The sequence below is a fragment of the Egretta garzetta genome, unplaced genomic scaffold (assembly GCF_000687185.1).
Source record: "Egretta garzetta isolate BGI_Z169 unplaced genomic scaffold, ASM68718v1 scaffold197, whole genome shotgun sequence".
NCBI classification, from domain to species: Eukaryota; Metazoa; Chordata; class Aves; order Pelecaniformes; family Ardeidae; genus Egretta; species Egretta garzetta.
The window spans coordinates 2,467,468-2,482,355 of record NW_009260274.1 but is presented as its reverse complement, the minus strand read 5'-3'; the positions used below and the strand labels follow the sequence as shown (position 1 = coordinate 2,482,355).

Sequence of the window (14,888 nt, the reverse complement as noted above, 5' to 3'; positions counted from 1 at the left end):
TTTCTTTCTGTCATTTAATTTTTTAGAGAGTTAAATTGATTATGTCAGTTGTTGTCTTATTCGTGGTCCATCAATACGGTGATTACATTTTAAAGCATTTATGGGTTTTCATAACTGAATGCATTAAGCAAGCAGAAGTAAAAATGACTTAGTTAAATAATGCAGTAAATTTGACATTAGAGCAAGACAACATACATTTTAGAGCCTAAATTCAAATAATTGTGTAGAAATTATTTGGTAACTGTTTTAATTGCTGATTTGATTTTCTATCTGTCCACTTGAAGAGACAGTTATCTATATCTGGAGGAAAAAAGTGGTAAACCCACTAATTTTAAGGTGAAGCATAAACACATTTAATAATATTGCGACAATATTGAGAAGTAAGGCTGTGTGCAACATTTTGCACTGAATATCCTGTGATCATAGGTCACAAGGTCCTAAATTGCAGTCCTTACGGTTTCTGTCATTGAGTTTGTTCTGAGTAGCAGTAAAGCCACTGAACCAAATACATGGTAAAATGGTAAGTACTCTTTTTTTTTTTTTTCCCCTCCTTTTCTTTGCTGTAAGTATATCAGTACTGTCAAAGGCTGCATGTGCAAATCCATGTGGGTTTTGTGATGTTTTTCTTCATGCACACGTACAGTTTCACTGGTATCATGTGGACTCTTCATGCAGTTAAACATTATTATAAGCCTTGTAAGAGATGATTGCGACATAAGTTTTTTACTTCACCACAGAGGTGCAAGTGAGACAATTTAGTTTTCTTTCTGTAGTACTGGATTCATTTTTAACCCCTTTGAGATCTGATCAGAATTACTCGAAATAGGTTATATTCCAGATTGAAGGTTCTTATTGCGTAAAAATGAGACCTGTTGCATAATAAGGAGACCATAGAGATCTAATTGTTTTTCCCTCCTTCTTGGCAGTCTTAAACCGTGCTAAATTGTAAAGTATGTAAAGTGTAGGATATGTAGTATGTAAGATGTAGGATATGTAGTTTGTAAAGAGTGCAGAGAGATATTTGTATGTATGTAAAGGGAGACACCTGTCTATTGCAGAAAAACCTTTTAATTGGTAGACATCTTGGCTCCATTTTATTGTCAGTTAGGATGGTTGTGAAAATGGATTCTGTTGCATGGTTGAGTAAAAATGATCAGCTACACTATAGATAAAAGAAGTATTAAGTTTTCAATACCAAACTCTAAATTCAAATATATGCAAAATGCCTATTCTAATGGTTTAAGTTATTCTTACCATTAGCATAAGACATTCCCATGCAAAGAACAAGAAAACACTGCTGAAGAGCCAGAGAGTAGCTGTCTTAAAACCTTAATTTAATATTTCATTTCTAACTGAGAATCTGTTTTTCTCTGTAAGTGAAAGTCTAGTTCATACGGTGCTAATTTTGAGTATTTGGGGAGCGACGTGAATGGTCTAATAAGCGAGTTCACTGGTGGATTACTGAAAAGGACAAATATATGGCTTACTTGAGTTGGGTATCCTGATAATTGAAGGGGTTTTTAATTTTCTTGAGACATAACTTCAGAATTTGAAGAATGAAGGAAAGTTTTCCAATCTGTGATCTGAAGTATGCTGATGAATTTTTTTTTCTCAGTTTGAGTTCTATCAAAAGGAGGAGATTATTTAATTTAAAATATTTTGTATAAATTCCAGAAGTTTGTAGATTGGAGATTTTAGAAACTGATAATCTTAGGATGACAGATTGTATCTCTTATCTTAGCTAGTACATGCTAGGTATGACTTATTAGTCCGTTCTGCAGTTCTAAAAGGCTCAAATAGCGACACACATAGATCATTCAGAAAAGGAACTCTAGTCGCTGTAGTTCCGTTAAAGTGCATTCTTAGGGATTCAGAATTCGTGCTTAATTTTATACTTCATGAGGCAGATCATTTCATCATTGGTGTTTTGAACTTATTTTCAGTGAAGCATCATGCATACATTGGATTGGTTTTAAGAAAATGGCTATTATTAAATTGTAGAGTATTGGATTCTTAGTAAGTTTTGAAATAGCTTGGAGAAATAACCTTTAAAAACATACTGGATCACTCTCAGCTATATTCAAAGAACTCCATAATTATAGGGTGGTGGCAGGGGTATTGTTTGGGTTTAGTTTGAGGGGTGGTGGTGTATTTTTTTTTTTTTTTAATACAGTTCAATCCTTTCTTCTGAACAAACTGAGAGTTTCCATTTTGCTCAGGATTATGGTACAGCCCTATTTGCTATTTTAGCTGTTCTTGCTTCATTTTCTTGGCTGACTCTCTACTTGAATATCCCTTGCTAATTTGTTCTTTCTTTTGAATATATAGCATAGTCTACAAGCAAAATTGTTGCAGATGTGAACCAAAAATCTTCTTGAGACTGGTTCTTGAAATTTTCATCTTAAATTTGTTTGTTTAAAAAGTTATTTCTTAAGTATGGATGTGTGTTTAGCAGAGAAATAAACCTAAGGATTTCCTAGTTTCAAGCACTGTTTTGTCTCCTGAAATGTAATCAGCCATAAAGAGTTAAAAAAACCTTAATTAAGTCACTAGGGTGGGAAGTGTGAACAAAAATTCCAAATACTTTTCCTGTAATAAATCTAAGCTGTAGTAGCAGTGTCCAACATTTAATTGATTTAGGTAGTAAGAATTAATCCCATCTTTAATGTTCTTGGAACACACATCATTTAAACAGTAAGTATACAAAAAATGCTATCAAGAGTAATTTCCTTGAACTTCAGGGATGCACCAAATGAAAATATCAAACTTGATTTTCTGGTAGTGGAAACTAAGATCTCATTACATAGATGGCTTTAAGGTTGGAACCTCTGTTCATTAATTGCTGGAATAAACTGTACGTTTTAAATAGTAGCATATTTCTGGAAATTTGCATAAGGAAAATGGAGTAAGGAAATTGGAAAATGCATGTGAAAACACTGATGGTCTAAGTCATGGTAATTTTTTTTTTTTTTTTTTAAACACAACAGAATTCTGAGACCTGTATTTTACAGTCCACATGTTAGTTTGACTTTGCTGCTGGGATATAAGGTGTAAGCCAGTCACCCACGCTAGAATGCATCATTAGTATCTGTGATGCTTATGGCTAGTAAGTCACCTATTTTCATCAGTAAAAACATGACATTTCCTGAAAAATTCTAAATAAATGTGCTCTGCCTACATTATAAATAGTATGTTTTCACAAAGGTTGGTAATAGGGGGAATAACACAACAGCAAAATACTTTGGGAAGAAAAATGTGGTAGACTTGGGTAGAAGGAGATAGGAATGCTATTTCTGCCAGTTGCTGCTGTGTAATTGGAATACCCGTGTGTAGGAACACCAGTTTAGTATCTTAAGAAGTAGAAAACATGACATTGTAATTGCTGTGTAGATTGCAATTCACAGCAACCCCATAAATAGATCTGTCTTGATGAAATCAGAGAGCAGCTGACTGGTAGCAGTCAGGAGTTGCAGAGAACAGCAAATGCTATCCATCTCAGAGTAAGGCAACCTTTACACTTGCATATTACCTTTGTAACCCGTAGCAAGGTTCATCCATATCCCCAGGAAAGTTTCCTGTGCTAGGCCTGCCAGTGCAAGCACTGCTTGTCTCCAAGGTCTGTGGTCTTTTCACTTTGAGCAGAAGACATGTATGTGCAGAGAGATGCTGCAAGATCAATCTCTCCTGAAGGCACTACTTGGTATCCTTATCCTCTCTTGAGCGTGTGTTGGTTTCTTCTGGGTGATACACTTGCAGAGAGGGGAAAAAATATCAGTAACTGTAAAGGAACTGGAAAGCTGTTTTTCAAAAGCTTAGAAAGCAGGCATCTTTTGGCCTCCTATGTCAAATGTGCGTAAAGAAGTTGTGGCATGATGCCAGCTGTAAGGACTGCAGCACATGGCACTGCTTTCTCCCATCAGCGTTTTGAAAATAGATCTGGCTTTCAACAGAGAAGCAGTTTACAGGATGGCAGAAGAGTACTGTACAGTATCTAGAGGTTGACCTATGGAGTGAAATACAGTATTTTTTGGCAACTTACTGCTGGATACTTAACATGAGTTCTGGGAAAAGCAAATTATTATGGCACGTATTGTCACCATGCCAAGCGTTTTTCACTGTGGAAAATCTCCGGCTACAATTACTTGAACATTTTTAAAGGATTATAGAAGTCTGAAATACAGTTCTCTTGCTTCTAACTCCAAAGAACTGATCATGAGGTCAGTTCACTATGAAGCAAAATTAAACTTAATACTGCAAAATTTATCAAGAATTGTTACTAGGTTTTGGTATTTCAGCATTCTAAGAAGAGGGATGTGCATGCAGGGAGAGAACAGACTTTTTATAGTTCTGAATCACAAAAAGTAGCTTGTTTTCTAAGTCTTTATGTATTCATAATTTTAGAATATAAATGATGGCTTCTGGTTCACATTTACTAGTAGTTAATGACCTTGCTTAGGACCTCAGTTCAGTCAAGTAATTGTTCATTGCCAGATAATGCTCTTTCATCAGTCAGTCACTGATTGATTTCTGTAGATGTTGGGAGAAATAAAAGGTAGAAATCTGTTTAAAAGCCTGTGGTTTTTTTCCACTATAAATGGCCAAGTTTGTTGGTTTCACTGATTATTTTTCTACAGTTTGAGTGGATGAGTGGATAGATAACATTGTGTATGTATATATATTTCTTAAATATGTTTCTATTATGAAAACAGCGTAACACCAAATGTATATTATCTATTCAAGCCATAGTTAAAGTTTTATACATTAATTACAGGTTTATCAATAGATTATGGGGAGAACAAACTTTACTGGATCAGTTCAGGAAATGGAACCATAAATAGATGCAACTTGGACGGTGGTAATCTTGAAATAATAGAATCAATGAAAGAAGACTTAACAAAAGCCACAGCTTTAACCATTATGGGTAAGTCCAGCAATAATAACAGTTTTTAAATGACTGGAAGCTAATTAATAATGAAATATCAAAAGCTTGGAGAAGCTATTTTTTATGTAAATAATACATACAGTATATTCACTATTGAGACTATAAAAAAACCTTTTCTGTATTTTATTGAGCAGACAGTTTACAATCTATATTATGTTTCTAAATATAGTTTTGCATATATGTGCACAGGATGAAGGTAAGAGACCCGTGGCTTATATTCACTGTAGTTACTTGGAAGTGTGTTGGAAGGAGGTGGGTCATGCTTACGAAGAATTATCTATGACTCGTTTCTTCTGCCACTCACTTCTTTCTACTGTCATAGTTCAGAATAGCCCTAGTTTGATGGATTGGCTTGCATTTTATGAAGACTTCTTTGGGTTATGAATTGGTGGTTTGGATAAATTGATTATTTGGATTTTCAGATGTCTGCTAATCTGTCTATTAATTAGTTGAAAAAAATGTTATACTTTGCACATTAGAAATGTTTAGAATGTTCAAAAACATCTAAATTGCAAAAAAATCAAAAGAAGAATGGTAACATAAAGAAAAACTCATTAAAAACTCATTAAAAAATGAAGAAGTCTTTAAGTTGCAGACTGCTGAATATTGCTTTGAATTGAATGTTTTTCATAGGCATCTTCAGCTCTTGGCCCTTGCTGGAGCTAGGACACAGAGTCTTAAGAAATTCCAGTCTGACTCAAAACTAGTATTTAGAGCTTTCCATATTTCCTCCAAATGCTTTGCTGACCTCTGTTCTGGCTTAGTTAAAAATGGTTTATATTTATCTTAGATGTTAAAAAAAATATTCAGTTGATAACTAGACTTTTATTGGGATAGTTGACTCATCAACTGCTAGAGTCTTTTTATAAAGTATTTTATTTGATGGATTGATTAATTATATAATTATATATAGATGGTGAAAGTTATGCTAAATGAATTCCAAAGACTTTATGCACATGGTGTAAATTAAGTCATATTTTAAAGTAGTAACTGCTAAAATAGTTTTATTATACACATATTTGGACAGTATTGAACTCTAAATGCTGTCCAAATCTGTTGGAGAGGGGATGCTTTTATATATGCATTCATAAACAAAAGCAAGTTTTGTGTCAGAAGGAGTCATGAATGTTAATATAGACAAATTTTCTTTTGTTGATCTGATTGTGACTAGAAGTAAAATGAATATATGACCTTTACTTCAGGGAGCTATTGGAAGTCTTTAATATGAGATGTTGTAAAGAGTATTTGTTCATACTGTCACTGAGATGTCTGTGGTATCGAGTCTTCATCTGCGATTCACAGAAGCTACAACAGTGATGATCCATCTGGGATATTGAATAAAGAGTTTATAGTTATCATTTAAAGAAGAGTGTTTCATGCTTGTTTGCATGAAAGTAGTTGAATTTTTGCAGGTGTGGAGATGCGAGAATGTCTGCTGCAGTTTTTAAACATATATACATCTAATATCCCTAGTTTGTGATGGTTTGTTTTTATGGGTGATGACAGTTCTTCCTACTCAGAATTGGTAAACAAAACTTACAATGTGTTTGGGTTTTTCTGTTTGTTTTGCTTTTGGGTCTTGTCTTTGTTTTGGAGCCATAGTTGTAATAAACTGCAATATGACATTGCAGTATAATTCTGTATATAAATCTGTTGGAGAAAAGTGCAAACATATACAGTTTTTTAAACAGTACTGTATGTGCTGATTGAAAAACATTGAACATTTTTGTATTCATTTCTCCTGTATGTTTCTATATTGTGGAACATACTGTAGCAACATAAATGCCATGTATTTTCCTGAAGTGCTGGTGGCTTTACATCAGCTTCTTATAGTCAGGCTTTTGTGCATGTAAAATGGATCAGAACAGAAAATCCAATGCCATCTGAAGTAAGATAAGAGATCTGTAATTGATAAATGGCCATAACTAAGAATATATAAATAAAGAAGAATGAATAACTTTTTTCTAATATAAGACTTAACATGAAAGCCTGTGAAAATTTAGTACCTCTGTTGATCTGTTTTCCTATAGGTTTAATAGGAAGTTTTAGCAGGTGAATCACAGTAATTAAGATATTTATTGCATCACTTTTGGTCAATTTCATAAATTTTCTTTACTTTTTATCTAAAAGCACAGCAAACACCTAGGGAAAAAAATGAGCTGGCATGTTTCTGTGTATATACTAAGGTAATTTTTTTTATAATTTGAATTCATCAGTGACTGAAAAGAAAACAGATATGATATCTGTGCCCAAACCCTTAACTGTTCTGTGGCATTTAGGTTCCACTCAGTGCTAACTGCTACAGCTTATATTAATGGACGTTACTATATTATGTAGGCTTCTGCTGTCTTTTGCATTTAGTGTCTCCCCAGGTAAAAGCAGTATTTTGGACAGCTAAAATTTTTTTATTTCTTTAAGTATATGGTCATGTCATAATGTTGGGTTATGTTTCTACCTGGGCAGAAAGAGGAGATAGAGTTAGATATTTTGAGACTCCCTTTGTACAGTAGTCTCACCAGGTCATATATTGGTCAGTTGTTGTTGATCATCAGAATCTTTACTGGTCTGAAGAGTTAAAAAAAGGAAGTGGTGGATGGAACCTCAGTGGCTTTAGGCAACAGGGTAATGTGATTTGAGATAGCCCTCATTCCCATGCCTCCTTACCCTCGCCAAGGGTAGGTGCACTGGGGGAGAAAGGATTGTCAGAAAAATTGCTGAATTTCTCATAAATTTAATGTGCCGGTGATCTCTGCTAGCACATCAGTTGTCCTTGCTTCTGACCATTTTTTTAGTTGTTGTGAATCACCTCCTTACTAGCATCTTTCCCAGACATCAGAGTCTCGTTGTCAGAAAGCATGAGCTCCCCGAGACCCCCCAGGATAATCCCAATAGTCTGTGTGAAGAGCTCTAGTGTCTTCCATTCTTTGTCTGGACAGCCTTTTGCACAGAAAGAGACCTTCTGACAGTTTCCAGTGGGTTTTGCTATATCTTACAGTTTATGTTCCAGAAGATTTTTCAGAACTATAAAAAAATCTAATCACTGACAGAGATTTGGCCCAAGACTGACTTCTTTCTTGCTTTGGTAATCTCTGTGCTGTCCTGATATCTGTGTGTTACCTCGATCTTTGATTCCGTTAATTTCAAAATGGGAAGAGGAATGAGAAGCAGTTAAGCACTCCATGGTTACCTACTGTGATACGAACTCAATAAATAGTGTTAGCTAAGTCAGTACAGTTTTCTTTTGCTTTGTAACATAGCTTATGGAATAGTTCAGAGCTTCACCAGGCCATGACGAATGCCTTTTATACTACTCAATCTCCTCATTGTTTGTACTTTGTTCCTTTCAGTCCCTTTATTTTAGTGTTGCGGTTTAGCCATTGTAAACTGTTTGGAAGTTACTACTACTCTTTCAGATGTTTACTGTTGTTTGGTCCTTTCCAGGCTCTGTTTAACTTTTTCCTACTATTATATCCTTTAGTGGGAGCATATAGAAGGTAATGATAAGACATGAAAAAATAATAGCAAACAAGTTGGTGCCAAAGTAACTCTCAGGTTTATCCTTGAGGAAAATGGAAACAAGTTCTATAATTCACATCTTTCTGTATTTTACTTGTTTCATTTATTGGTTTTCTACTCAGTAGTATCAGTCATCTTTCTTTTTCCATATGCGGAGCTCCAAAATTCCTAGTCTTTTGGTGCTTGATTCTGCTGCATCTTTTTGAGCATAATATAGATGGGATGAAAATTGTATTCCATTTGAAAGGAAAGCATTTGGATATATACAAAATTACTATTTTTCCATGCCCATAAGCATACAAAAAACTATTTTTGCTGTTGCCATTGTTTTACAAAAATGTTGCTACGAATCAATGATGAAGTCACAATTGCTTTTCTAGTCTTCCCATTTTTTCTTCAAATACATATTCACTGTGTGAAATGTCAGTGCATGCAACATCAGCCATTTTTAGTTAATTTACCATTCAAAAATGCATGTGAATGCTTTTATTACCTCCCACTGTTTATTTTCTTGCATTTGGTCAACAGTAATTTTCTTCTTTTACTATGTTAACTGTTCATTTGATTTTGTTTTAAAAATCTCTGAAGTGTCTTCTGGTCTTCCAGAAGCTTATCTAATTCACAGCATCCTATCCCCCGCATAATTTTCAATACCTACTACTGACACCATTTAAAAGTTGATAATATATATATCCACTGTTTTGGAAACTCAGGATGTTCCATGTGAGAGAATCTCTTGATTTTCTTATACGGTACGGCGATCTCTTTTCAACATTAAGAAAATGCTTCCTATACTTTTGTTAAGGTTTGAGCTTAATATTTCATACTGAGTAGCAGTTTTCCTGGTAGCCAGTGCCTGAGTGTGATCAAATTATATAGATGTATTTGGCATTCTGCATGAAGTCTCATTTCCTACCTTCCAAGTTACTTAATGAAAATGGTTCCTTGGTTGTAACTGAAACTGGTTGGAAATTTACCTTTGTGGTGAGAACTTTATGTATTTCTGAATTGGTGAGCAGAGTCATTATATTACAAGATTTGAATTGCAAAGGAACTTGCAGCAATATCTGATGTATTTCCAAACCGGTGTATTCTTTCTTGAATGATATATGGCTCTGAATCATAAACTAAGCATTGCTAGAAAAGTATTGACTAGTTACTGTAAGTTTGTCACTGAGAAGAAGATGATATTGAAGGCTTCTGTCAGCAGTTTTGGTGGAGATATTTGATTGGATTTTCTATCACGCCCTTACAGAAATACAGTTTACAAAAAATCACAAAATTCAGCTCATTTCACTACAAAACAGGAATATGATGTAGATTGTATAATGAGGATATAATCTGTTGTGCACTGGTGATTTTTTTAAAATACTTGTTTTTGAAGCCTCAAAGGAAATATTCCATGATGCTAAGTAGTAGCCTTTTTCTAGTTGTTGTTTACTAGTATAAGATAAACTTCATGTAGTGAATGATTCTATGTACAAGTGCTATTTCTCTTGAAATTCATCTAAAAAAAATTTAAAAGGCAATACAACTTACAGACATATATAATAGCTTTTCAATGGGAGTGCAGCTATTAGAACAATGTCTTTTGAACACAAACTGTATATAATATAACCATCAAGGTGTATTATCAAACAATCAAAACAGACAGTAATAATTACAGTATTTCATTTTAGACAGAAAATGTGGGTTCATATTACCAAAACATATTCATGCTGCCATTTACTTTCTTCATGTGGTTAAATGATATATTGGTTATTTGATTTTTGTTTTATCTTAAATAAAGTTTCAAAAGTAAAACCAGAATGCATTTCTAATAACTCAAATGGCAGGAGCTGTGACTTTGCTAGATGAAATTGCGAAGTGAAAGGGGCCGCTTAGGTCAGGAAACTTCAAATACATACACCTTAATTTTCCAAGTCATCAGTCTTCTAATTGCCGTAACACCATTCATTACATTAGCATTAATATATGAAATATATCTAGGCAATTTGCCCAGTTCTAAGTACAGTACATAGTTGTCTTCCATAAATACTCAAACCACCATTAATGAAAACTAATGGCCCATCGAAATTTGCATGCAGAGTACTGCTTGAAATCTCCAAAGGACTGTCCACAATACTGGTATAGCAATTTTTGGCATTTGAATTTGCTGTTTCCCAACATGTTGCTGCGCTTAATGCTAATTAACCCACAAAATGGATAAATATAACAATTCTAATGTATATTATAACCCAGTTTCAGCAACAAGATTGTAATTAGTGATTGAACAACTCTTGTTAGCATAATCAAGCAAATAAGTCATTTAACTTCAGTTTGATATTTAAAGGTTTCAAATAGCGTTATTTCTTCCCTAGTTTGTGAAAGCAAGTTGTATTTACGCTTAAGTCAAGTGGTTTTGTAAAAATCATGTAGTATAATTTGAAATTAATATAGAAATAGATTCATTCATCCTAATACTTGAAATCACAGATGAGATATCTTCTGAGAGAATATATTAATCATGCAGACAGAAATAGTTCAAAATTCTGCTTAGAATTATGGTAAAAAATACCTGTGTAACATTTCGGAGTTTTTTGGTATCAGATGGTGTTGTGGTGTATATTGGCCACACAGCAGTTTCTGAACAATTCAGACTTCTGTTCTTTAGGTCTTAGGGCATATCTGGCCAGCTGTGACCAGTTCATGGGTTTTGGCAGGTAGTCTTAAGAGGTTTGACCACAAGATGACTGTACTTCAGAAGTTGTGGTTTGGGGTTTTTTTGGTTTTGTTTGTTGGCTTTTTTTATGTTTGGACATGGTTTTGGTTTGGTGGGTTTGGTTTTTTGTTGTTGTTAATATACCTGAAATGTTAGGATTTGCATGAGCTTCACCTTTTACTTAAATTTTCAGCTTTTCTTTCTCATTTAACTCCCCATACTATATACACATCTCTTTCTAAAACTTGTAGTGCACCATATAAAGCCTCCATGTAAAAGAAGAAATAATACTAGTTCAGTAAGATTTTGTAAGTTATATTTTTAATTAAATGTTTATTCAGGTGTCATGTTAACAAGGATGGAAGAAGAAGAAGACAAAAGAATCATTATGAAGTATATTTTGAGTATTCAATTGTGATTGATTTGTCTTTTTAATGGTATACATGGTATAGGAGACTACTCAGCCTCTGTGTTCACAGTCAGGTACTTCAAGGACTAGTAATGAGTTTATGCTGTGATGATTTCTGTTTCTTGTGTCATGAAGGGAGGGAAGGAAGACTCTATGGTCTGACATGTCTGACACCATTGATAGAAACTGTCTAGATACTGTTTACTGTATATGAAAGCAGCAATAGTCTCATCTAGTAGCTCAGTAAGCAAAAGAGGCACATGGCAGAACATTCAGTTGGTGATGTAGAAATGCTTTGGCTCTACACTAATACTAAAAGGGAGAAAGGAAACTATTTGTGGTGTAGATAATTATGGGTAATTGAACTTCTTGATTAAGCACATGTCATGCCTTCATCTCTCAGCAAAAGCATATGCAAAGTTGGTTATTTGGGGGTTTTGTTTGTTTCCTTTCCCTAAAGAGACAGGCAAGTCAGCAAATTGCAGTTTTGGGAGGCTGTCAAAACCATAGTCAAACATGAGGTTTTGCACAAAATATTAAAGAAATGGCTGAAAGTGTTTGATCGCTTCTTTGAAGTAAATGATGCACAACACCAAAACTGTGGTTTTTGCTTCCTTCCCATACTCTAGTCTTAAAAAGTATTTTATGGATGGGTTTGGATATGTAAAGCAGTATGTTCTAGTATGGTATATGTGCAAGACAGCAGTCATTACCAAAATTATTTAATGGGCCATTCTGATTCATCGTCAAACAGAGGATTTTAAGACTGAAATCACTTCTTCATGTACAATCATTTAATCAAAAAAAGTTAGCCTAAACCTTTAGGATAGAGAATTCATTATTGTGAGTCATAATCTCACAGGAAAAAAAAAAGAAAAATAAGTCAAATTCCCATTATTTCACTTACGGATTATATCACGTAGTCACTTTTACATTCTTATCTCACATCTGTCTTGAACAGATTGATATCACAGGATGATCTTTTCACTCAATCAATTCTAGCACCTTTGCATGCATAGAACAATGTTTTCTTTAAATGTTACAAGTTTCACTGGAGAGTTCCATTTGTGTCTCCAAGTCTTCATATTCAGAATATTTTCATTCTGTAGATTGTTGTCTCCTCATATACCTGTGAAGACAACTAAGTAAATGCTTTTTTTTCTTGATATTTTCAGAGTTTATTTTCTTCTGTGTAGTAACTTTTTTTTACTGTTACTGCAATTGAAATAATTTTTCAGATCTGCAGCTTTCATCATGGGACTCTCAACTGTCTGGCTCTATAAATTAGTTATTTAAATATTAAAACTCCAGCATAGGCAACAATTAATTTAACTGAAAAGAAAATGAACTAGAAATGAAGTTAATAAACAATATTTGTTGGAAGGGCAGTGTTCCCGAAGTTTAAAAGGTTTTTCAGTTTAGGGTTTTACTTTTGGTTCATCAACAGTAACAACTTTTTCTCTCTGAAATGAAAACGCTGATGATGTTAAACTTGTAATTATACAGACTTGACCCATGTAATTATTTCATTTAAGATGTTTAAAAGATACATAACTATTTGGGAAAAAAAAAGGAAGTGTTCATACTTTTTTATTCATGTAGAACGTTGCTGAGAGACTGTTTCACAATAATTAATACTTAAAATGCAATCATGAGTGAAATGTTAACTCACTGCAAAGCAGTAGTTTTAGTAACCTAAGCATGTGGTACTGTCCATATACTGCCATTTACTTTGTTCCACCTCAAAAATACATGTGACAAACTGAAGATAAAGTTGAATACAAATTGCTGTTTTAATTTCTTTCCTTTTTCTGTTGTTTTCCCTTTCATGGTTAAATTTAATATTCGCACAAAAACTAGATTTTGTTGCCCTTAAGACTATTGGTCAAGTCTAGGTCTGAGGTAAATTGGTATTAAAATGTTAGCTTGTTCAGTTTGTTTAAAATAGTTACTTTTCCAAATGGCTGAGAGCAGAGGGAAGTTGCTTGCACTTATTTTTATACCATTTTGTTAACTCAGAGAATATAACAGAGATGGGCTAATGAAGCCTTCTTTCTTTACTGAGACTTCCTAGAAGGCTAGTACCTAGCCTTTATTTCGTTGATTAAATTTTACAAACAAAAAAGCTTAAATGGCTTTATAATATAGGAAAAATACAGGTTGTGGATCCTCAGAAGTACAACTTTGAATTCATAACATAAAAATCGGTAGCTTCTTTTCTGAAATGGTGAGCTGCAGGGTGTTAGCCCGTCACTAAGGTGAATGACTTGAGTAAGTCAAGAGAAAGTGGTAGCTCACAATGAGCTGGAGGGAGGTCATCGCACTGTTTAAGTCTTGGAGAAGGGAGTAAGGACTCACATAGGGTGTTCTGGCATTCAAAGAAAATGAGAAACAAACACTGTGAAACATACTATGGGCTGTGGAACTTGTCAGCCTGGAACACTGAGGCCATCTCATCGTACATCTGTGTGTACTCGAGAGACAGTGAGGACTCATGTGTTAAGGACTTGAAATCAGAAGATTGGCTATGGTTTCCATGTTTGGCCATCAGTTCACTGAAATTTGAGGTTGACGTCAAAGCTGTTTAAAATTATATTCTGACGCATTGAGATTTTTTTAGTTATTGATTGTAATTTGTTTTTAATGAAAAATGTGTTTTAGCATTACAAGCAATTTGGTTCACTTGTAAAAATGAATTTATTGCCTAGAGTAAAGTCACTAGAATTTCCATGTATAACTAGGCATTTTAATTTAGCATTTTCTATGGAAGTAGCCTCAAATCAGCAGTTGTTGCAGCAAAAGTGGTATGGGTGAAGACTGTTTTCATGTCTCCTGAATCTTAATAACACAGTACCTTCAGCTTCTCTCTAAAATCTACTCTCCTCCACATCCTTCATCCTAAGACCTCATCCCAGTTTCTCTCCTGCTCATCTGTGCAACAGATGTCTCTACTGCAAGCACTTGCAGACCTTCACCCATTCACAATTCCACAACTTGCTATCACAAATCTTCCTCACGTATTCCTTAAATTTCCCTTTTTTCTCTCCCCTCCATTCCCCATCTTCTCTTTGTCAAAACAAAGCATGAGCTGTTGCCACTCTGGAGCTCCACATGACGTGATACGCTGGCCAGCACGTGTGCTGCATTGGCCATCTGGCTGCCAGCAAACTGAAGGGATTCAACCAGTCAATCATTCCGTTATTTTGCAGTATACTGGGGCTCAGTCAGACAAGATTTTGTACGGGGTGGCTTTTGAGTTCGTCAGGGAAGTATGGCATATGCGTGTTCTTGGTTTCGCTTCAAAAAGAAATCTGTATTTT

The 14,888-nt window shown here is 34.5% G+C and overlaps 1 protein-coding gene across 1 annotated transcript in view; it reads left to right on the top strand.

Moving 5' to 3' along the window:
* The window catches only part of LRP1B (LDL receptor related protein 1B), a 595,001-nt gene that overhangs the window by 371,113 nt on the left and 209,000 nt on the right, over positions 1-14,888 (top strand). The window contains 1 exon segment of the mRNA XM_035897882.1: positions 4,772-4,921. Coding sequence (XP_035753775.1) covers positions 4,772-4,921 — 150 coding nt within the window.